Source organism: Leuciscus leuciscus, assembly GCF_965113295.1.
Source record: "Leuciscus leuciscus genome assembly, chromosome: 11".
NCBI lineage: Eukaryota > Metazoa > Chordata > Actinopteri > Cypriniformes > Leuciscidae > Leuciscus > Leuciscus leuciscus.
This window is the reverse complement of record NC_138735.1, coordinates 34,628,894-34,651,553: the sequence shown is the minus strand read 5'-3', so window position 1 is coordinate 34,651,553 and position 22,660 is coordinate 34,628,894. Positions and strand designations below refer to the sequence as shown.

Below are 22,660 nucleotides of genomic sequence, written 5' to 3'. Positions count from 1 at the left end.
GATTGGTGCATGAGATACAAATTAAAATTGGGACAGATTTTTAACAGTATTGTCCGGTAATCAAACCCGACTGTGATTGGCCGATCCTGTGAACGCGCTGAGAAAAGTAACAGAGTCTGTTTGATCTGAACAATAATTTACACGCATCGAATAATCTTACAGATCTGAAGACAATACACTTGTTTAAACTTTTAAATTCATTTCATTAACGTTTTCTGTTCTGTTTTATTGTGTGTGTGTGTGTGTGTGTGTGTGTGTGTGTGTGTGTGTGTGTGTGTGTGTGTGTGTGTGTGTGTGTGTGTGTGTGTGTGTGTGTGTGTGTGTGTGTGTGTGTGTGTGTGTGTGTGTGTGTGTGTGTGTGTGTGTGTGTGTGTGTGTGTACTAGGCTATAACTATAACCCATGTATATGTTCGTTAAATGTTTACATTTTGCTATGTAGCCTAACTTACTTATATATTTGATATGATACCTCGCATTAATAATAACAAAAAAACATCTGAATTATGACACTGGCAAACTTTAATAAACTGAAGAGTTAAAACTGTCATTGTACGAATCTCGCCTACTTCCGTTCTACTGCTTTACACAACCTTTACACAACCTTTACACAACCTTTACACGACCTTTACACGACCTTTACTGCATTAGAGCGTCGATAAAGATAATAAAGACCGGAAACTAGGAATGTTTGAGATTTATAACTTATTGAGCTACTGCAAAATTCCCTCTTTACAGCAAATGAAATATGTATAATATAAAATAATTTCATAAGAAAACACTTCTGATCTTCCGATAAAACATGCATCATTTCAAGAAGTAAAAGACTGAATGCTCGAATGTTAATTATTAATAATCAGTTATTAAATATTGATGTGCTATTTGAATATTTAAACTTTCACAAAGGAACAACTTTCTTCCCAAAATGTTTATTTTGCGCTGAGTGGCAGAACCGTCGCACACTGATGGAATCAGGTCGAAGTATTACTATATTCATAAACTGGTATTTCCGCAGTGCTACAGTAGAGCAGCAGGAGGCGCTGTTTCACACGAGCTGTAATCCGCAGTGCTACAGTAGAGCAGCAGGAGGCGCTGTTTCACACGAGCTGTAATCCGCAGTGCTACAGTAGAGCAGCAGGAGGCGCTGTTTCACACGAGCTGAAGATCAACATGATGCGTTCAGAGATCATTAACCTGATCCTCAAACCGGCTCAAGGCCCTCAGTCCACACACACACACACACACACACACACACACACACACACACACACACACACTCTCTCTCTCTCTCTCTCGCTCTCACAAACACACACTCTCTCTCTCTCACACACACACACACACACACACACACACACTCTCTCTCTCTCTCTCTCTCTCTCTCTCTCACACACACACACACACACACACACACACACACACACACACACACACACACACACTCTCTCTCTCTCTCGCTCTCTCTCTCTCTCTCTCTCACACACACACACACACACACACACACACTCTCTCTCTCTCTCTCACACACACACACACACACACACATGCACACACACTCTCTCTCTCTCTCTCTCACACACACACACACACACACACACTCTCTCTCTCTCTCTCTCACACACACGTGATGAAGATGGTGAAGATGAAGAAGATGGTGATGATGATGAATGATGAAGATGTGATGATGATGAAGGTGATGAAGATGGTGGTGATGAAGATGGTGATGATGATGAAGATGTGAGAATGAAGATGGTGGTGATGAAGATGGTGATGATGATGAAGATGTGATGATGATGAAGATGGTGGTGATGAAGATGGTGAAGATGAAGATGGTGATGATGAAGATGGTGATGGTGAAGATGAAGATGGTGGTGATGAAGATGGTGATGATGAAGATGGTGGTGATGATGAAGATGGTGATGATGAAGATGGTGATGATGGTGGTGATGAAGATGGTGAAGATGAAGATGGTGGTGATGATGAAGATGGTGATGGTGATGATGAAGATGAAGATGGTGATGATGGTGGTGATGAAGATGGTGATGATGAAGATGGTGAAGATGAAGATGGTGGTGATGAAGATGGTGATGATGGTGGTGATGAAGATGGTGATGATGAAGATGGTGAAGATGAAGATGGTGGTGATGATGAAGATGTGATGATGATGAAGATGGTGATGATGAAGATGGTGGTGATGAAGATGGTGATGGTGAAGATGAAGATGGTGATGATGAAGATGAAGATGGTGATGATGAAGATGGTGAAGATGAAGATGGTGGTGATGGTGGTGATGAAGATGGTGATGAAGATGGTGATGATGATGAAGATGTGATGATGATGAAGATGGTGATGATGAAGATGGTGGTGATGAAGATGGTGATGGTGATGATGAAGATGGTGATGATGAAGATGGTGGTGATGAAGATGGTGATGATGAAGATGGTGAAGATGGTGGTGATGATGAAGATGGTGATGATGGTGGTGATGATGAAGATGGTGAAGATGAAGATGGTGGTGATGATGAAGATGGTGATGATGGTGATGATGAAGATGTGATGATGAAGATGGTGAAGATGGTGATGGTGATGGTGATGATGAAGATGGTGGTGATGATGATGAAGATGGTGAAGATGAAGATGGTGGTGATGATGAAGATGGTGATGGTGGTGATGAAGATGGTGATGATGAAGATGGTGGTGATGAAGATGGTGATGATGAAGATGGTGGTGATGGTGGTGATGATGAAGATGGTGATGATGGTGGTGATGATGAAGATGGTGATGATGAAGATGGTGAAGATGAAGATGGTGGTGATGATGAAGATGGTGATGATGAAGATGGTGGTGATGATGATGAAGATGGTGATGATGAAGATGTGATGATGAAGATGGTGAAGATGAAGATGGTGATGGTGATGGTGATGATGAAGATGGTGGTGATGATGATGAAGATGGTGAAGATGAAGATGGTGGTGATGATGAAGATGGTGATGATGGTGGTGATGAAGATGGTGATGATGAAGATAGTGGTGATGATGATGAAGATGGTGATGATGAAGATGTGATGATGGTCACCTGATGAAGTGTGTGAGGTTGTATATCGTGGATCTGCTTGTCGGCTATTTTTGATGTAGTTAAAATAACATTTCTGATTTAAAGAATGATCATTAACCAGTGAAAACTGAACTGTTGATTAAAAATCATATCACGTGGATGATTAAAAGTTTAGTCGGCTTGCCATCACTAATGAGAATTACTGACACACAAACTCTCAATCTAACAGTTTGCGGTGACTTTAAACCTAGTGCTTTATTCATGCGCTTTTGGGCTTCAGAGTGTGTTTTTAGGCTGTTGTTGTTGTTGTTTTTCACTTCAGATTGACTGAACGCGTTTGGATGCCAAAACATGCTAACTAGATTTAGACTCTGGCATTATGTTGTTGTCTTTATAGTGTGTATAGCCTATAATTTATTGAGTGAACGAACCGAACCCCCCACCCTCTCCACACACACACACACACACTCACGGGCGCGCGCGCACTGAACACATCGAGAGACCGAGCTCCAGTGCTTGTGATGCTCTTCATCAGTGAGCAGCTGAACACACACACACACTGAACACACACACACACACACACACACACACACACACACACACACACTTAACACACTGATCTGTGGATCTTCTGTTTACCTCAGAACTGGATCGGAACCGAAGATGAATCCCGCGTGCGCGCGCTGCGCGAGAACCGTGTACCCGACGGAGAAGATCAGCTGCCTCGACAAGGTGACACTTATTTACTCCATATTTACTCCATATTTACTCCAACACAAACACAACTACTGTCAGAACTTCATCTAGAGCTGCAAACCTCAAGCTTTGTGTGAAGCCCGCAATATATGACATGTGTAAATCAAACTTTATTGTGTTTATCTCTGTGTTTCGCTGCTGTGAATTCTCATTCATGTCTTACATAATGAGCTTCATGTTTTATTCATGTATGATGAGCGACATTATAAGAGTTTGTTCTGTGGAGTATTTTATTCAAATAAAGAAAATAAGAAAATGAAACATTTGTACTGCTGTAACAAATACAAACATGACAAACACTGAGTTGTTTTGGACACACACCGCAGTAATACCGTGGTATTCTGAAGTAGCTTGTAAATATCACAGTATTTGAACATCACATCTGTCAGAGTACCGTAGTTTCAAACCATCACTGAAACACTGTACTATAAATAATATTACATGAATCAATATTATGGATCTGTGATTGATGTTGAGTGTTTAACAGTGACTCCTTCAAGGTCACTTGATGGAGTTTTTCGGTTCCTTGCCACTGTTGCCTTTGGCTTGCTCAGTTGGGGATATTTTGGGGATATTTAATTTAATTTTATCAATCAATAAATTCCTCTTGAAACAAACTTTGTTGTATTATTTTAATTGAATACTGTGAAGCTGCTTTGATACAATCTGTATTGTGAAAAGCGCTATACAAATAAACTTGACTTGACTCCTCATTTGTGTCATGATTAAAACAGTGTGTGTGTTTGTTGTGTTCAGAACTGGCACAAAGGCTGTTTCCACTGTGAAGTGTGTAAGATGACGCTCAACATGAAGAACTACAAAGGCTACGACAAGAAACCCTACTGTAACGCGTGAGTGTGTTCTGTGTTTCACACACACGAGAGATCAGTCACACACACGTGATGAAGATTCTGATGTGGGAAACAGTTCATCAGTGCTGATGCTGTTCTGAGTATCCACTGACAGTAACTCACACACACTCACACACACACACACACACACACACACACACACACACACACACACACACACACACACACACACACCTCGACCTCCAGCACATTGTCCTGTGGCCTTTTCTTTATGTGCTGTTGATTGTGTGTAAATGTCAGTTTGTCGTGACCTTTCGCACGTTGTTGTTTGATCTTTTTATTTCTGAAGCAGTTCGACTCAGTGACTCTCAGGAGTGAAGAGGCTGATATTGTTCTCTGAGTCTCTGTCAGATTCACACAGAGGAAGAGATGAAGGGGTGAAGGGATGAAGAGATGAAGGGGTGAAGGGATGAAGAGATGAAGGGATGGAGGGATGAAGAGGTGAAGGGGTGAAGGGATGAAGGGATGAAGGGATGAAGGGATGAAGAGGTGAAGGGGTGAAGGGATGAAGGGATGAAGGGATGGAGGGATGAAGAGGTGAAGGGGTGAAGGGGTGAAGGGATGAAGAGATGAAGGGATGAAGGGATGAAGGGATGGAGGGATGAAGGGATGGAGGGATGGAGGGATGAAGGGATGAAGAGATGAAGAGGTGAAGGGGTGAAGGGATGAAGAGATGAAGGGATGGAGAGATGAAGGGGTGAAGGGATGAAGAGATGAAGGGATGGAGGGATGAAGAGATGAAGGGATGAAGAGATGAAGGGGTGAAGGGATGAAGAGATGAAGGGATGAAGGGATGGAGGGATGAAGGGATGAAGGGATGAAGGGATGAAGAGATGAAGGGATGAAGAGATGAAGGGGTGAAGGGATGAAGAGATGAAGGGGTGAAGGGATGAAGGGATGGAGGGATGAAGGGATGAAGAGATGAAGGGATGAAGGGATGGAGGGATGAAGGGATGGAGGGATGAAGGGATGAAGGGATGAAGAGATGAAGAGGTGAAGGGGTGAAGGGATGAAGAGATGAAGGGATGGAGAGATGAAGGGGTGAAGGGATGAAGAGATGAAGGGATGGAGGGATGAAGAGATGAAGGGATGAAGGGGTGAAAGGATGAAGAGATGAAGGGATGGAGGGATGAAGAGATGAAGGGATGAAGGGGTGAAGGGATGAAGAGATGAAGGGATGAAGGGATGAAGAGATGAAGGGATGAAGAGATGAAGGGATGGAGGGATGAAGGGATGAAGGGATGGAGGGATGAAGAGGTGAAGGGGTGAAGGGATGGAGGGATGAAGAGATGAAGGGGTGAAGGGATGAAGAGATGAAGGGATGAAGAGATGAAGAGATGGAGGGATGAAGAGATGAAGAGATGGAGGGATGAAGAGATGAAGGGATGAAGAGATGAAGGGATGAAGAGATGAAGAGATGGAGGGATGAAGAGATGAAGAGATGGAGGGATGAAGAGATGAAGGGATGAAGGGATGAAGGGATGAAGAGATGAAGCTGAGTTACTGCTCTCTGTTGTTCAGTTTCAACGAATGATGGAGTGATTATGCAGAACAGTGAGAGCAGCAGAAGTGACAGATCAAGTTTCTGTTTATCTAGCAAATGTATAGCAATATACCCTAGCAACCTCCCGCAACACCCTAGCAACACCCTAGCGACACCCTGGCAACACCCTGGCGACGGCCCACAGCTGCTAGAATGATGGTCATTAATGCAGCAGCGTTTCTCTTTGATCTTTATATAATGCAGCTCACATCACATGCGTGTTGAATTATATAATAGAAGACAGTTTAACGCATCACTGTGTGTGTGTGTGTGTGTGTGTGTGTGTGTGTGTGGATCAAACACTCATGAGAATCAGGCCGAGACGATAGAGAGACATTAGAGAGAGAGTGTGTTTCAGCAGATTCTCCAGCTTGAGTTCAGAGTCAGTCTGATCACTATAAGACAGAGAAGCATGCGTGCATGTGTGTGTGTGTGAGAGTGTGTGAGAGTGTGTGTGTGTGTGTGTGTGTGTGTGTGTGTGTGTGTGTGTGTGTGTGTGTGTGTGAGTGTGTGAGTGTGTGAGTGAGTGTGTGTGTGTGTGTGTGTGTGTGTGTGTGTGTGTGTGTGTTTGTTTGTTTGTGTATGTGTGTGTGTGTGAGTGTGTGAGTGTGTGAGTGAGTGTGTGTGTGTGTGTGTGTGTGTGTGTGTGTGTGTGTGTGTGTGTGTGTGTGTGTGTTTGTTTGTGTATGTTCATGCACCTACTCAGGTCGAGTGTGCGGGTCAATCCAAGCGCTGCAGGCTTGAGACACACACACACACACACACACACACACACACACACACACACACACACACACACACACACACACACACACACACACACACACACTTCATCATGTGACTCAGCAGCAGATCGTGTCTGAGTGTTCGAGGATGTTGAGTTTCTCTGATCGTATATTTAGACTCTGACGTCTGTGATTATTATTATTGAACTCTTGCTGATTCACGACAGATGATCTGATCTTTCTTTATGAAATTATTCTTTATAGCAGCAGCTTTTCATAAGAGTTTCACTTATTCAGGCTTGTGTGTGTGTAGGGTTAGAGTGTGTGTGTGTGTGTGGGCCGTTGCTAGGGAAACCTCTTCTCCTGGTCGGCTTCACTCAAGCATGTTCACACGTGATGTCACATCAAAGAGGAAGCGCTCGTTACTGTGACGATGAAAACAAATGAGCAGAAATGATTAACGAGTTTGATCTGAGAAACGTTTCATTACGATGCAAATCAGGACAGAAACACACACTCATGTTCATCACTGTTATTATACTGACACATGACTGAACGTGTGTGTGTGTGTGTGTGTGTGTGTGTGTGTGTGTGTGTGTGTGTGTGTGTGTGTGTGTGTGTGTGGTCACTGGTCCTGTCGTGTTCTTTGGCTCAGACACAGATCTTCAGTCCCACAGAGCAGCTTTTGTTCTTCTGGATCGAGTGTCACGATTCACACAGACTGAGCAGTTGCTAGTGGAGACCAGAGTAACTCTACAGAAGACCTGTTCAGCACACACACACACACACACACACACACACACACACACACACACACACACACACACACACACACACACACACACACACACACACACACTTCAGTTCTGCTCAGTCACTGCTTCATGCTGTGAATCTTCAAATGAACTTTCTGCCGTTCTGTGATGTGAGCGTTTCTTCATTCCTCAGTTTAGAGTCATCAAGTCTCTTCTGCTCATCAAGCTGCATTTATTTGATCGAAAATACAGTAAAAACAGTGAAATATTATTAACATTGATAATAATCATAAATGTTTCTTGAGCATCAAATCATCATATTAGAGTGATTTGTGAAGGATCATGTGACACTGAAGACTGGAGTAATGATGCTGAAAATTCAGCTTTGATCACAGGAATAAATGACACTTTACTATATATTCACATAGAGAACAGATGATATACATTACAATAATATTTCACTGTTTTTACTGTATTTTTGATCATATAAATGCAGCTTGATGAGCAGAAGAGACTCTGTTAGAAGCATCAGATAGATGTTAGCGTGTCTCTCTGAACTCGTTAGCATGTCTCTCGCTCGCTGTAATTATAGGGCGGTGTTTAGGACACACACTCAAACAAACAAACTCTCATTAGTGCTTCTGTTGCGTCAGTGAACCAGCATGATGGTCTGAAACACAGACACACACACACACACACACACACACACTTTCAGACTGTAGATCTGATGCAGCGACAGAATCACTGATTCACTGATTCACTGATTAATCATCTGAATCAAAGTTCATTTCACCTGCGGTTTCTCTGCCAGACTCTTGCTGCGTTTCAATTCGCCTTCTTATACTATACTATACATCTTATACTGTGCCCTAGAAGTATGTACTCTATTTGTGAAGTAAAAGTGCACACTTGTGAGTGTGTGTCAGAAGAGTAGACGAGCTTTGGGAAACACTCTCACATCATACAGTTACGTCTTTAACGGTTGCTCTCCGTCACGTAAACTGACCTGTCAATCATCTTATCAAAGATATAATCCTCCACACTTTATTTCCTCAGTGTCGGTGAGAGATGTTGATCTCTCATGCGGAGACTCTCCTCAGATTAATGCATTATTAATGATGATGTTAATGGTCAAACGGATCTTTATAAAAGTCCACATTGTTATTGCAGATGGAATATAACACGGATAACATTAAATACATATTTTTCAATCAGGATGAACTTTGATTAGTCACTCAAACCTTTATCTAAACCTCTCACCGTCGGTCGAGCATATCCGCCATGTTTGTAGTTTTTAACACTTTTTGCTCGTGTTTGTAGTTCCTTCTCCAAGGCGCAGTGGATTGTGGGTAATATCAGCTGTTATAGTGAGCACGGATCCACACCTTCGAAAATCCACCGGGAATAGTAGATCATCCGGGGACTTCTGGCACACTCTCTTCAACACACTATGCTTTAGGACAAACTTATTCTAATCTCACACACTGTTTAGGACGGATAGTGTGAACATTGAGACGCAGGGTGAGTCGTGTTTCTCTCTCAGGATACAGGAACTTCCTGTCCTGCTGTTCTCATTTCCTGTGGATATGCGATGTTCTAGGATCAGGAGCTGATTGGTTGTGTGTGTTTGGGGGCGGAGTCAGGTGTCGCCGGGGAAACGTCCTGCTGATTCAATGGGCATTCATGCTTTATTTTTATCACACAATAGCAGTGAAGTCATGATGAAAAGCTATTGTTTTACTTTCAGAGTTTGACGAGATGATTATTATAACTGTGATTAGAGCAGAAAGGTTATCGCTGCGTCACACAGTGATTATTCCACATTCACCATCATATTTTTAGCTCTTGTCTAGTGTTAAAGGAATAATCCACCCAAACATAACTTTCACTGTTCTTCACATGATCCAATCAGAGGTTTTTATTGATATCTTTATTTCTACAGCACTTTATACAATACAGATTGTTTCAAAGCAGCTTCACAGTGATAAACAGTGTTACAAACTACGATGAGACGAATTGAGTAAAACAGACAGTAGAAATATTATTCAGATCAATTCAGTTCAAGAGAACAAAAGCTTTTATGCGTCTGACAGTGTAAATCATGTTCTCTGTGTGTAACAGAGCCGGTTGACCATGTGACGCGTGTGCTTCATCCGATGGAGTAATCCTGTCTTCATCTTCTGTTTTCAGTCACTATCCCAAGACGTCATTCACCATCGTCACAGACACACCTGAGAACCTGCGTCTCAAACAGCAGAGCGAGTTACAGAGTCAGGTGAGTCACATGACACGCTCGTTACAGATCACATGACACACGTTACAGATCACATGACACACATGTTACAGATCACATGACACACGTGTTACAGATCACATGACACACGCGTTACAGATCACATGACACACGTTACAGATCACATGACACACGTTACAGATCACATGACAGGCACATTACAGATCACATGACACACATGTTACAGTTAATATGACATGCATGTTACAGATCACATGACACACGTTACAGATCACATGACACACATTACAGATCACATGACACATGTTACAGATCACATGACAGGCACATTACAGATCACATGACACACATGTTACAGTTCATATGACATGCATGTTACAGATCACATGACACACGTGATACAGATCACATGAAAGGCACATTACAGATCACATGACACACGTTACAGATCATATGACATGCATGTTACAATCACATGACACGCATGTTACTGATCACATGACACACGTTACAGATCACATGACACACATGTTACAGATCACATGACACACGTGTTACAGATCACATGACACACGCGTTACAGATCACATGACACACGTTACAGATCACATGACACACGTTACAGATCACATGACAGGCACATTACAGATCACATGACACACATGTTACAGTTCATATGACATGCATGTTACAGATCACATGACACACGTTACAGATCACATGACACACGTTACAGATCACATGACACATGTTACAGATCACATGACAGGCACATTACAGATCACATGACACACATGTTACAGTTCATATGACATGCATGTTACAGATCACATGACACACGTGATGCAGATCACATGAAAGGCACATTACAGATCACATGACACACGTTACAGATCATATGACATGCATGTTACAATCACATGACACGCATGTTACTGATCACATGACACACGTTACAGATCACATGACATACGTTACAGATCATATGACATGCATGTTACAATCACATGACGTGCATGTTACAGCTCACATGACACGCACGTTACAGATCACATGACACGCGTGTTACCGATCATGACACGCATGTTACCGATCACATGACACGCACGTAACAGATCACATGACAAGCGCTACAGATCATATGACATGCATGTTACAATCACATGACGTGCATGTTACAGCTCACATGACACGCACGTTACAGATCACATGACATGCGTGTTACAGATCATGTATCATTCCCATAATGTTTGAAGAATGATAAAAAGTAACGTTCTCGTAATGTTTGAAGAATGATACAAAGTAACGTTCTCATAATGTTTGAAGAATGATACAATGTAATGTTCCCTTAACGTTTGTATAACCAAAAAAAACATTTTTAAACACTGGATGTTTTCAGAGAACATTCAGAAATAACATGTTCATAAGTTATTATATTAAGTTCATTAAACATCGTGTCACTCTCTTCTAACATCCACATTCACATGTGCAGAACCCTGCTAGAAATATAATTTCTTGCATGAAAGCGTTAAACAGAAATCTGTGTTTTATAATGGAATTCTTCAAACGTGACCCAGTTTCCTGAACGCCTCAGATCAGTGATGAATGTTCCTGCAGAAACACAGAATCACTGCAGAACTCTGGAAGCTCAGTCACTGCTGGATCATTAAACGTTTGATCTTATTCCACATGAAGAACGTTTGCAGTGTTTCTCTGTGTGTGTGTGTGTGTGTGTGTGTGTGAAGCCACTCAGGTCATGGCCGTGTTCGTTCGCTCACTGAGCCGTGAGATTCACACTGACGTCCCACAGATCGTTCTGTGTCTGTGTGTGTGTGTGTGTGTGTGTGTGTGTGTGTGAGTGAGTCTGTTTACATCAGAGCTGAAACTGTGTCACGGGTCTGTGAGATCGAGTACAGTACAGGCAGAAACAGTGTGTGAGTGTCTGTGTAAGTGTGTGTGTGTGTGAGTGTGTGAGTGTGTATCACGCTGGTCTAACAGAAGGTAACTGCACACACAGCAGATGCTGATCCTCTCACAGAATCTCAGACCTGCAAGAAGTGAGTCGTTCATTCGTGTGTTTGAACGGTTCAGAATCATTTGGCCGTTGATTTGAGCAGACAGACTGTGATCCCAGTGTTCGTGTGTGTGATGCTCAGTATGTTCACTCAGAATCAGCTTGTTTATTACACGGCTCTGTGGAATACTTGATTCTGATTGGTCAATCGCTCCATCATCCAGCGGTATATTATTCCCAGATAAGAACCTCTGAGAACAGAAACACAGGCTCATCCGGGTCACTGAAGTCAGCAGCGCTATACACTCGCTATACGCTCGCTATACGCTCGCTAGGAACGTTTTTTCTTCGTGGAAGTTTTGCTTTTGGTGAGCTAATAAAATATTAAAACTCAGCCGAATCAATATTTTGTGTAGTTATTTAATTATGCCATCCAGTATTGTGGACTCGCTCTCTCTTGTTTCACACAAACACAGCACCTGCTGTTTTGTGACTATTGTTTTGTACATATTGGATTATAATATACAAACAGGTACGATTTTAAAACAGTTTAATCTGAAATCAATATCTCTTCTGTATGTGGTGAAATGCTGTGTAATAAGTGTTATGACTGAATACCGTATCTCTTAAACGTCCGTCTAGTTTGATCTCGCCGCTGAAACTGATCTCTCCGCGGAAGCGTTAAAGAGCCAATCAAATATTTCAACTCAGATCAATATTTCGTCTGATTATTTACTTATGTGGCAATTATCCGGATAATGTACATTAAGCCGGTTGTTATCTCAGAATAAACACCTTTAGGTGTGTTTGTGTGTGTGTTTGTGTGTGTGTGTGTGTGTGTGTGTGTGTGTGTGTGTGAGTGATCTCAGAATAAACCCCTTCAGGCTGATGAAGACCTGATCAACACGTGTTTCCTTATGATGCTGTGGAGTGTGTGTTACAGCTCAACACGCGTGTCCTCATGATGCTGTGTGTGTGTGTGTGTGTGTGTGTGTGTGTGTTACAGCTCAACACGCGTGTCCTCATGATGCTGTGTGTGTGTGTGTGTGTGTGTGTGTGTGTGTGTGTTACAGCTCAACACGCGTGTCCTCATGATGCTGTGGAGTGTGTGTTACAGCTCAACACGTGTGTCCTCATGATGCTGTGGAGTGTGTGTTACAGCTCAACACGCGTGTCCTCATGATGCTGTGTGTGTGTGTGTGTGTGTGTGTTACAGCTCAACACGCGTGTCCTCATGATGCTGTGTGTGTGTGTGTTACAGCTTAACACGTGTGTCCTCATGATGCTGTGTGTGTGTGTGTGTGTGTGTGTGTGTTACAGCTCAACACGCGTGTCCTCATGATGCTGTGTGTGTGTGTGTGTGTGTGTGTGTTACAGCTCAACACGCGTGTCCTCATGATGCACAGTGTGTGTGTGTGTGTGTGTGTGTGTTACAGCTCAACACGTGTGTCCTCATGATGCTGTGTGTGTGTGTGTGTGTGTGTGTGTTACAGCTCAACACGTGTGTCCTCATGATGCTGTGTGTGTGTGTGTGTGTGTGTGTGTGTGTGTGTGTGTGTGTGTGTGTGTTACAGCTCAACATGATGTTTAATTAAACAAGGTTCGGGAGGAACAGGTGCAGATGATTAACCTGACAAGAGCAAGTGGAGTGCAATCAGTAATCAACCCAGGACAGTATAAATAACAGCTGAACTTACCTCTGTTCCTCGACAGTTCAGCAGCATCCCACCTCCACCCCAGCTCCTCTCTTCTAGTTCCATCTACCCTATTCTAGTTCCATCTACCCCTACCGGGGGGAGTACTCTGGGTTCGGGCCGAATTCCGAGCTCGTAGCCCTCCCTCCGGACAGCACGCCAAATACGCATAACCCTTACCATAATAAATCATATGTAGATGTGAACTCGTGAAACGCGTGTCCTCATGATGCTGTGGAGTGTGTGTTACAGCTCAACACGCGTGTCCTCATGATGCTGTGTGTGTGTGTGTGTGTGTGTGTGTGTGTGTGTTACAGCTCAACACGCGTGTCCTCATGATGCTGTGGAGTGTGTGTTACAGCTCAACACGCGTGTCCTCATGATGCTGTGTGTGTGTGTTACAGCTCTACACGTGTGTCCTCATGATGCTGTGTGTGTGTGTGTGTGTGTGTGTGTTACAGCTCAACACGCGTGTCCTCATGATGCTGTGGAGTGTGTGTTACAGCTCAACACGCGTGTCCTCATGATGCTGTGTGTGTATGTGTGTGTGTTACAGCTCAACACGCGTGTCCTCATGATGCTGTGTGTGTGTGTTACAGCTCAACACGCGTGTCCTCATGATGCTGTCGTGTGTGTGTGTTACAGCTCAACACGCGTGTCCTCATGATGCTGTGTGTGTGTGTTACAGCTCAACACGCGTGTCCTCATGATGCTGTGTGTGTGTGTTACAGCTCAACACGCGTGTCCTCATGATACTGTGTGTGTGTGTTACAGCTCTACACGTGTGTCCTCATGATGCTGTGTGTGTGTGTGTGTGTGTGTGTGTGTGTGTGTGTGTGTGTGTGTGTGTGTGTGTGTGTGTTACAGCTCAACACGCGGGTCCTCATGATGCTGTGGAGTGTGTGTTACAGCTCAACACGCGTGTCCTCATGATGCTGTGTGTGTATGTGTGTGTGTTACAGCTCAACACGCGTGTCCTCATGATGCTGTGTGTGTGTGTGTTACAGCTCAACACGCGTGTCCTCATGATGCTGTCGTGTGTGTGTGTGTGTGTGTGTGTGTGTGTGTGTGTGTTACAGCTCAACACGCGTGTCCTCATGATGCTGTGGTGTGTGTGTTACAGCTCAACACGCGTGTCCTCATGATGCTGTGGTGTGTGTGTTACAGCTCAACACGCGTGTCCTCATGATGCTGTGTGTGTGTGTGTGTGTGTGTGTGTGTGTGTGTGTGTGTGTGTGTGTGTTAAAGCTCAACACGTGTGTCCTCATGGTGTGTGTGTGTGTGTGTGTGTGTGTTACAGCTCAACACGTGTGTCCTCATGATGCTGTGTGTGTGTGTGTGTGTGTGTGTGTTACAGCTCAACACGTGTGTCCTCATGATGCTGTGTGTGTTTGTGTGTGTTACAGCTCAACACGCGTGTCCTCGTGATGTTGTGTGTGTGTGTGTGTGTGCTACAGCTCAACACGCGTGTCCTCATGATGCTGTGTGTGTGTGTGTGTGTGTGTGTGTGTGTGTGTGTGTGTGTGTGTGTTACAGCTCAACACGCGTGTCCTCATGATGCTGTGGACTGTGTGTTACAGCTCAACACGCGTGTCCTCATGATGCTGTGGTGTGTGTGTTACAGCTCAACACGCGTGTCCTCGTGATGCTGTGTGTGTGTGTGTGTGTGTGTGTGTGTGTGTGTGTGTGTGTTACAGCTCAACACGCGTGTCCTCATGATGCTGTGGAGTGTGTGTGTTACAGCTCAACACGTGTGTCCTCATGATGCTGTGTGTGTGTGTGTGTGTGTGTGTGTGTGTGTGTGTGTGTTACAGCTCAACACGCGTGTCCTCATGATGTTGTGTGTGTGTGTGTGTGTGTGTGTGTGTGTGTGTTAAAGCTCAACACGTGTGTCCTCATGGTGTGTGTGTGTGTGTGTGTGTGTGTTACAGCTCAACACGTGTGTCCTCATGATGCTGTGGAGTGTGTATTACAGCTCAACACGTGTGTCCTCATGATGCTGTGTGTGTGTGTGTGTGTGTGTGTGTGTGTGTGTGTGTGTGTGTTACAGCTCAACACGCGTGTCCTCATGATGTTGTGTGTGTGTGTGTGTGTGTGTGTGTGTGTGTTACAGCTCAACACGCGTGTCCTCATGATGCTGTGTGTGTGTGTGTTACAGCTCAACACGCGTGTCCTCATGATGCTGTGTGTGTGTGTGTGTGTGTGTGTGTGTGTGTGTGTGTTACAGTGTGTGTGTGTTACAGCTCAACACGCGTGTCCTCATGATGCTGTGGAGTGTGTGTTACAGCTCAACACGCGTGTTCTCATGATGCTGTGGAGTGTGTGTTACAGCTCAACACGTTTGTCCTCATGATGCTGTGGAGTGTGTGTTACAGCTCAACACGCGTGTCCTCATGATGCTGTGGAGTGTGTTACAGCTCAACACGTGTGTCCTCATGATGCTGTGTGTGTGTGTTACAGCTCAACACGCGTGTCCTCATGATGCTGTGTGTGTGTGTGTGTGTGTGTGTGTGTGTGTTAAAGCTCAACACGTGTGTCCTCATGGTGTGTGTGTGTGTGTGTGTGTGTGTGTGTGTGTGTGTGTGTGTATGTGTTAAAGCTCAACACGTGTGTCCTCATGATGCTGTGTGTGTGTGTGTGTGTGTGTGTGTGTGTGTGTGTTACAGCTCAACACGTGTGTCCTCATGATGCTGTGTGTGTTTGTGTGTTACAGCTCAACACGCGTGTCCTCGTGATGTTGTGTGTGTGTGTGTGTGTGTGTGTGTGTGTGTGTGTGTGCTACAGCTCAACACGCATGTCCTCATGATGCTGTGTGTGTGTGTGTGTGTGTGTGTGTGTGTGTGTTACAGCTCAACACGTGTGTCCTCATGATGCTGTGGAGTGTGTGTTACAGCTCAACACGCGTGTCCTCATGATGCTGTGGTGTGTGTGTTACAGTTCAACACGTGTGTCCTCATGATGCTGTGTGTGTGTGTGTGTGTGTGTGTGTGTGTGTGTGTGTGTGTGTGTGTTACAGCTCAACACGCGTGTCCTCATGATGCTGTGGTGTGTGTGTTACAGCTCAACACGCGTGTCCTCATGATGCTGTGTGTGTGTGTGTGTGTGTGTGTGTGTGTGTTAAAGCTCAACACGTGTGTCCTCATGGTGTGTGTGTGTGTGTGTGTGTGTTACAGCTCAACACGTGTGTCCTCATGATGCTGTGGAGTGTGTGTTACAGCTCAACACGTGTGTCCTCATGATGCTGTGTGTGTGTGTGTGTGTGTGTGTGTGTGTGTGTGTGTGTGTGTTACAGCTCAACACGTGTGTCCTCATGATGCTGTGTGTGTTTGTGTGTGTTACAGCTCAACACGCGTGTCCTCGTGATGTTGTGTGTGTGTGTGTGTGTGTGTGTGTGCTACAGCTCAACACGCGTGTCCTCATGATGCTGTGTGTGTGTGTGTGTGTGTGTGTGTGTGTGTTACAGCTCAACACGTGTGTCCTCATGATGCTGTGGAGTGTGTGTTACAGCTCAACACGCGTGTCCTCATGATGCTGTGGAGTGTGTTACAGCTCAACACGCGTGTCCTCATGATGCTGTGGTGTGTGTGTTACAGTTCAACACGTGTGTCCTCATGATGCTGTGTGTGTGTGTGTGTGTGTGTGTGTGTGTGTTACAGCTCAACACGCGTGTCCTCATGATGCTGTGGTGTGTGTGTTACAGCTCAACACGTGTGTCCTCATGATGCTGTGGAGTGTGTGTTACAGCTCAAAACGCGTGTCCTCATGATGCTGTGGTGTGTGTGTTACAGCTCAACACGTGTGTCCTCATGATGCTGTGGTGTGTGTGTTACAGCTCAACATGCGTGTCCTCATGATGCTGTGGTGTGTGTGTGTGTGTTACAGCTCAACACGTGTGTCCTCATGATGCTGTGGAGTGTGTGTTACAGCTCAACACGCGTGTCCTCATGATGCTGTGGTGTGTGTGTTACAGCTCAACACGTGTGTCCTCATGATGCTGTGTGTGTGTGTGTGTGTGTGTTACAGCTCAACACGTGTGTCCTCAAGATGCTGTGCATGTGTGTTACAGCTCAACACGGGTGTCCTCATGATGTTGTGGAGTGTGTGTTACAGCTCAACACGCGTGTCTCATGATGCTGTGGAGTGTGTGTTACAGCTCAACACGTGTGTCGTCATGATGCTGTGGTGTGTGTGTGTGTGTGTGTTACAGCTCAACACGCGTGTCCTCATGATGTTGTGGTGTGTGTGTTACAGCTCAACACGCGTGTCCTCATGATGCTGTGGTGTGTGTGTGTGTGTTACAGCTCAACACGCGTGTCCTCATGATGTTGTGGAGTGTGTGTTACAGCTCAACACGCGTGTCCTCATGATGCTGTGGTGTGTGTGTTACAGCTCAACACGTGTGTCCTCATGATGCTGTGGAGTGTGTGTTACAGCTCAACACGCGTGTCCTCATGATGCTGTGGTGTGTGTGTTACAGCTCAACACGTGTGTCCTCATGATGCTGTGGTGTGTGTGTTACAGCTCAACACGCGTGTCCTCATGATGCTGTGGTGTGTGTGTGTGTTACAGCTCAACACGCGTGTCCTCATGATGTTGTGGAGTGTGTGTTACAGCTCAACACGTGTGTCCTCATGATGCTGTGGAGTGTGTGTTACAGCTCAACACGCGTGTCCTCATGATGCTGTGTGTGTGTGTGTGTGTGTGTGTGTGTGTGTGTGTGTTACAGCTCAACACGTGTGTCCTCAAGATGCTGTGCATGTGTGTTACAGCTCAACACGGGTGTCCTCATGATGTTGTGGAGTGTGTGTTACAGCTCAACACGCGTGTCTCATGATGCTGTGGAGTGTGTGTTACAGCTCAACACGTGTGTCCTCATGATGCTGTGGTGTGTGTGTTACAGCTCAACACGCGTGTCCTCATGATGCTGTGTGTGTGTGTGTGTGTGTGTGTGTGTGTGTGTGTGTGTGTGTGTGTGTTACAGCTCAACACGCGTGTCCTCATGATGTTGTGGAGTGTGTGTTACAGCTCAACACGTGTGTCCTCATGATTCTGTGGAGTGTGTGTTACAGCTCAACACGTGTGTCCTCATGATGCTGTGGTGTGTGTGTTACAGCTCAACACGCGTGTCCTCATGATGCTGTGTGTGTGTGTGTGTGTGTGTGTGTGTGTGTGTGTGTGTGTGTGTGTGTGTTACAGCTCAACACGTGTGTCCTCATGATGCTGTGGAGTGTGTGTTACAGCTCAAAACGCATGTCCTCATGATGCTGTGGTGTGTGTTACAGCTCAACACGCGTGTGCTCATGATGCTGTGTGTGTGTGTGTGTGTGTGTGTGTGTGTTACAGCTCAAAACGCATGTCCTCATGATGCTGTCGTGTGTGTGTGTGTGTTACAGCTCAACACGCGTGTCCTCATGATGCTGTGGTGTGTGTGTTACAGCTCAACATGCGTGTCCTCATGATGCTGTGGTGTGTGTGTTACAGCTCAACACGTGTGTCCTCATGATGCTGTGTGTGTGTGTGTGTGTGTGTGTGTGTGTTACAGCTCAACACGTGTGTCCTCATGATGCTGTGTGTGTGTGTGTGTGTGTGTGTGTGTGTGTGTGTGTGTGTGTGTGTTACAGCTCAACACGCGTGTCCTCATGATGTTGTGGAGTGTGTGTTACAGCTCAACACGTGTGTCCTCATGATTCTGTGGAGTGTGTGTTACAGCTCAACACGTGTGTCCTCATGATGCTGTGGTGTGTGTGTTACAGCTCAACACGCGTGTCCTCATGATGCTGTGTGTGTGTGTGTGTGTGTGTGTGTGTGTGTGTGTGTGTGTGTGTGTGTGTGTGTGTGTGTGTGTGTGTGTGTGTGTGTTACAGCTCAACACGTGTGTCCTCATGATGCTGTGGAGTGTGTGTTACAGCTCAAAACGCATGTCCTCATGATGCTGTGGTGTGTGTGTTACAGCTCAACACGCGTGTGCTCATGAAGCTGTGTGTGTGTGTGTGTGTGTTACAGCTCAAAACGCATGTCCTCATGATGCTGTCGTGTGTGTGTGTGTTACAGCTCAACACGCATGTCCTCATGATGCTGTGGTGTGTGTGTTACAGCTCAACATGCGTGTCCTCATGATGCTGTGTGTGTGTGTGTGTGTGTGTGTGTGTGTGTGTGTGTGTGTGTGTTACAGCTCAACACGCGTGTCCTCATGATGCTGTGGTGTGTGTGTGTGTGTGTGTGTGTGTGTGTGTGTGTTACAGCTCAACACGCATGTCCTCATGATGCTGTGGAGTGTGTCTTACAGCTCAACACGTGTGTCCTCATGATGCTGTGTGTGTGTGTGTGTGTGTGTGTGTGTGTGTGTGTGTTACAGCTCAACACGTGTGTCCTCATGATGCTGTGTGTGTGTGTGTGTGTGTGTGTGTGTGTGTGTGTGTGTGTGTGTTACAGCTCAACACGCGTGTCCTCATGATGCTGTGGTGTGTGTGTTACAGCTCAACACACGTGTCCTCATGATGCTGTGGTGTGTGTGTGTGTGTGTGTGTGTGTGTGTGTGTGTGTGTTACAGCTCAACACGCGTGTCCTCATGATGCTGTGGTGTGTGTGTGTGTGTGTGTGTGTTACAGCTCAACACGCGTGTCCTCATGATGCTGTGTGTGTGTGTGTTAAAGCTCAACACGCGTGTCCTCATAATGTTGTGGAGTGTGTGTTACAGCTCAACACGTGTGTCCTCATGATGCTGTGTGTGTGTGTGTTACAGCTCAACACGCGTGTCCTCATGATGCTGTGGTGTGTGTGTTACAGCTCAACACACGTGTCCTCATGATGCTGTGGTGTGTGTGTGTTACAGCTCAACACGCGTGTCCTCATGATGCTGTGGTGTGTGTGTGTGTGTGTGTGTGTTACAGCTCAACACGCGTGTCCTCATGATGCTGTGTGTGTGTGTTAAAGCTCAACACGCGTGTCCTCATAATGTTGTGGAGTGTGTGTTACAGCTCAAAACGCGTGTCCTCATGATGCTGTGTGTGTGTGTGTGTGTTACAGCTCAACACGCGTGTCCTCATGATGCTGTGGTGTGTGTGTGTGTGTGTGTGTGTGTGTGTGTGTGTGTTACAGCTCAACACGTGTCAAGTCAAGTCAAGTTTATTTGTATAGCGCTTTTCACAATACAGATTGTATCAAAGCAGCTTCACAGTATTAAATTAAAATAATACAACAAAGTTTGTTTCAAGAGGAATTTATTGATTGATAAAATTAGATTAATATCCCCAAAATATCCCCAACTGAGCAAGCCAAAGGCAACAGTGGCAAGGAACCGAAAAACTCCATCAAGTGACCTAATGGAGAAAAAAAACCTTGGGAGAACCCAGGCTCAGTCGGGGGCCAGTTCTCCTCTGGCATACGTGTGTCCTCATGATGTTGTGGAGTGTGTGTTACAGCTCAACACGCGTGTCTCATGATGCTGTGGTGTGTGTGTTACAGCTCAACACGCGTGTCCTCATGATGCTGTGTGTGTGTGTGTGTGTGTGTGTGTGTGTGTGTGTTACAGCTCAAAACGCGTGTCCTCATGATGCTGTGTGTGTGTGTGTGTGTGTGTGTGTGTGTGTGTGTGTGTGTGTTACAGCTCAACACGTGTGTCCTCATGATGCTGTGGTGTGTGTGTTACAGCTCAACACGCGTGTCCTCATGATGCTGTGTGTGTGTGTGTGTGTGTGTGTGTGTGTGTGTGTGTGTGTGTTACAGCTCAACACGTGTGTCCTCATGATGCTGTCGTGTGTGTGTGTGTTACAGCTCAACACGCGTGTCCTCATGATGCTGTGGTGTGTGTGTTACAACTCAACACGCATGTCCTCATGATGCTGTGGTGTGTGTGTTACAGCTCAACACGTGTGTCCTCATGATGCTGTGGAGTACAGCTCAAAACGCGTGTCCTCATGATGCTGTGTATGTGTGTGTGTGTGTGTGTGTGTGTTACAGCTCAACACGTGTGTCCTCATGATGCTGTGTGTGTGTGTGTTACAGCTCAACACGCGTGTCCTCATGATGCTGTGGTGTGTGTGTTACAGGTGAGATATAAGCGGGACTTTGAGGAGAGTAAAGGCCGAGGCTTCAGTATCGTCTCAGACACACCGGAGCTGCAGAGACTCAGGAGAACACAAGAACACATCAGTAACGTATGAAACACTGATTATACTTTGTGTGTGTGTGTGTGTGTGTGGGTGTGTGTGTGTGTGTGTGTGTGTGTGTGTGTGAGAGAAAGTGTGCGTGAGGTGCACCTTTGGTCTCTGATAACAATGACACACACGTGACTATGAATCAAATGATCCATAAATTCCCACTGAGCCTCAGCGGACGAACCGGAGCGACTCTGAGGTGAGATGATCTCATGTTAGAAGTTTAAAGTGAATGTGAGATGATGTTCTTCACAAACTCTTTCTCTTTCTAACACCAGGACAGGAGGACAGAAATAACATGATGGAGAACAAGAGTGTTTTCTCAGAATAACTGATGATTCATTATGAGAGCCAGTGTTGACCTGAAGTCATGAGGAGACGCAGGTGTTTACACTGATGTCATGAACCCGAGGTGAGTGTGTGATGAAGGTCACATGACTGTGTTTTACTGTAGTGAATCAGTGTGTTGTTTCAGAAAACTCTCGTGATGGAGTAACAGACGCAATGATGTCACAAACAGGGCTTCGGTGAGTCTGTCTGTAGTGTGTGTCGCTGTTTTCTCAGCTAACAAAATATGTTCTAAGAACTTTTTGCTAATTTTTCCGTTCCGTTTTCTTGGTTATTTGAACGTTTAGGAAATATTACATTGTATCATTCTTCAAACATTATGGAATATTACTTTTGAATGTTCTCTGAACGTCTGAAACAAGTAGCAACATTTAAAAAACGTAATGGACGTCCAACTAAAACATTTCATAAAACACGTTCCATGAACAAGGAATCACGTTATTAAAGAAGAGATAACTGTGAATGAAGGTTCTGTTAATCCTGGCCAGAACGTTC

At 45.1% G+C, this 22,660-nt stretch overlaps 1 protein-coding gene across 7 annotated transcripts in view; it reads left to right on the top strand.

Annotated features, from left to right (window-relative positions):
• Positions 1 to 3,512: 3,512 nt before the first annotated feature.
• Positions 3,513 to 22,660, top strand: part of LOC309509828 (LIM zinc-binding domain-containing Nebulette-like) — a 25,432-nt gene continuing 6,284 nt past the window's right edge. For 2 of the 7 annotated variants that reach the window (XR_014210077.1, XM_082184792.1), the window contains exons 1-6: positions 3,513 to 3,582; positions 3,693 to 3,780; positions 4,561 to 4,655; positions 9,890 to 9,974; positions 21,710 to 21,817; positions 22,096 to 22,660. The exon at positions 22,096 to 22,660 is cut by the window's right edge. Coding sequence is in view for 1 of the 7 variants with exons in the window: in XM_082184792.1 (XP_082040918.1) it covers positions 3,712 to 3,780; positions 4,561 to 4,655; positions 9,890 to 9,974; positions 21,710 to 21,817; positions 22,096 to 22,119 (381 nt within the window). In the remaining 6 variants the exon portion in view is untranslated. The remainder of the gene's footprint in view (positions 3,583 to 3,692; positions 3,781 to 4,560; positions 4,656 to 9,889; positions 9,975 to 21,709; positions 21,818 to 22,095) is intronic. The other 5 variants (XR_014210073.1, XR_014210074.1, XR_014210075.1 and 2 more) reach the window with 5 other exon arrangements.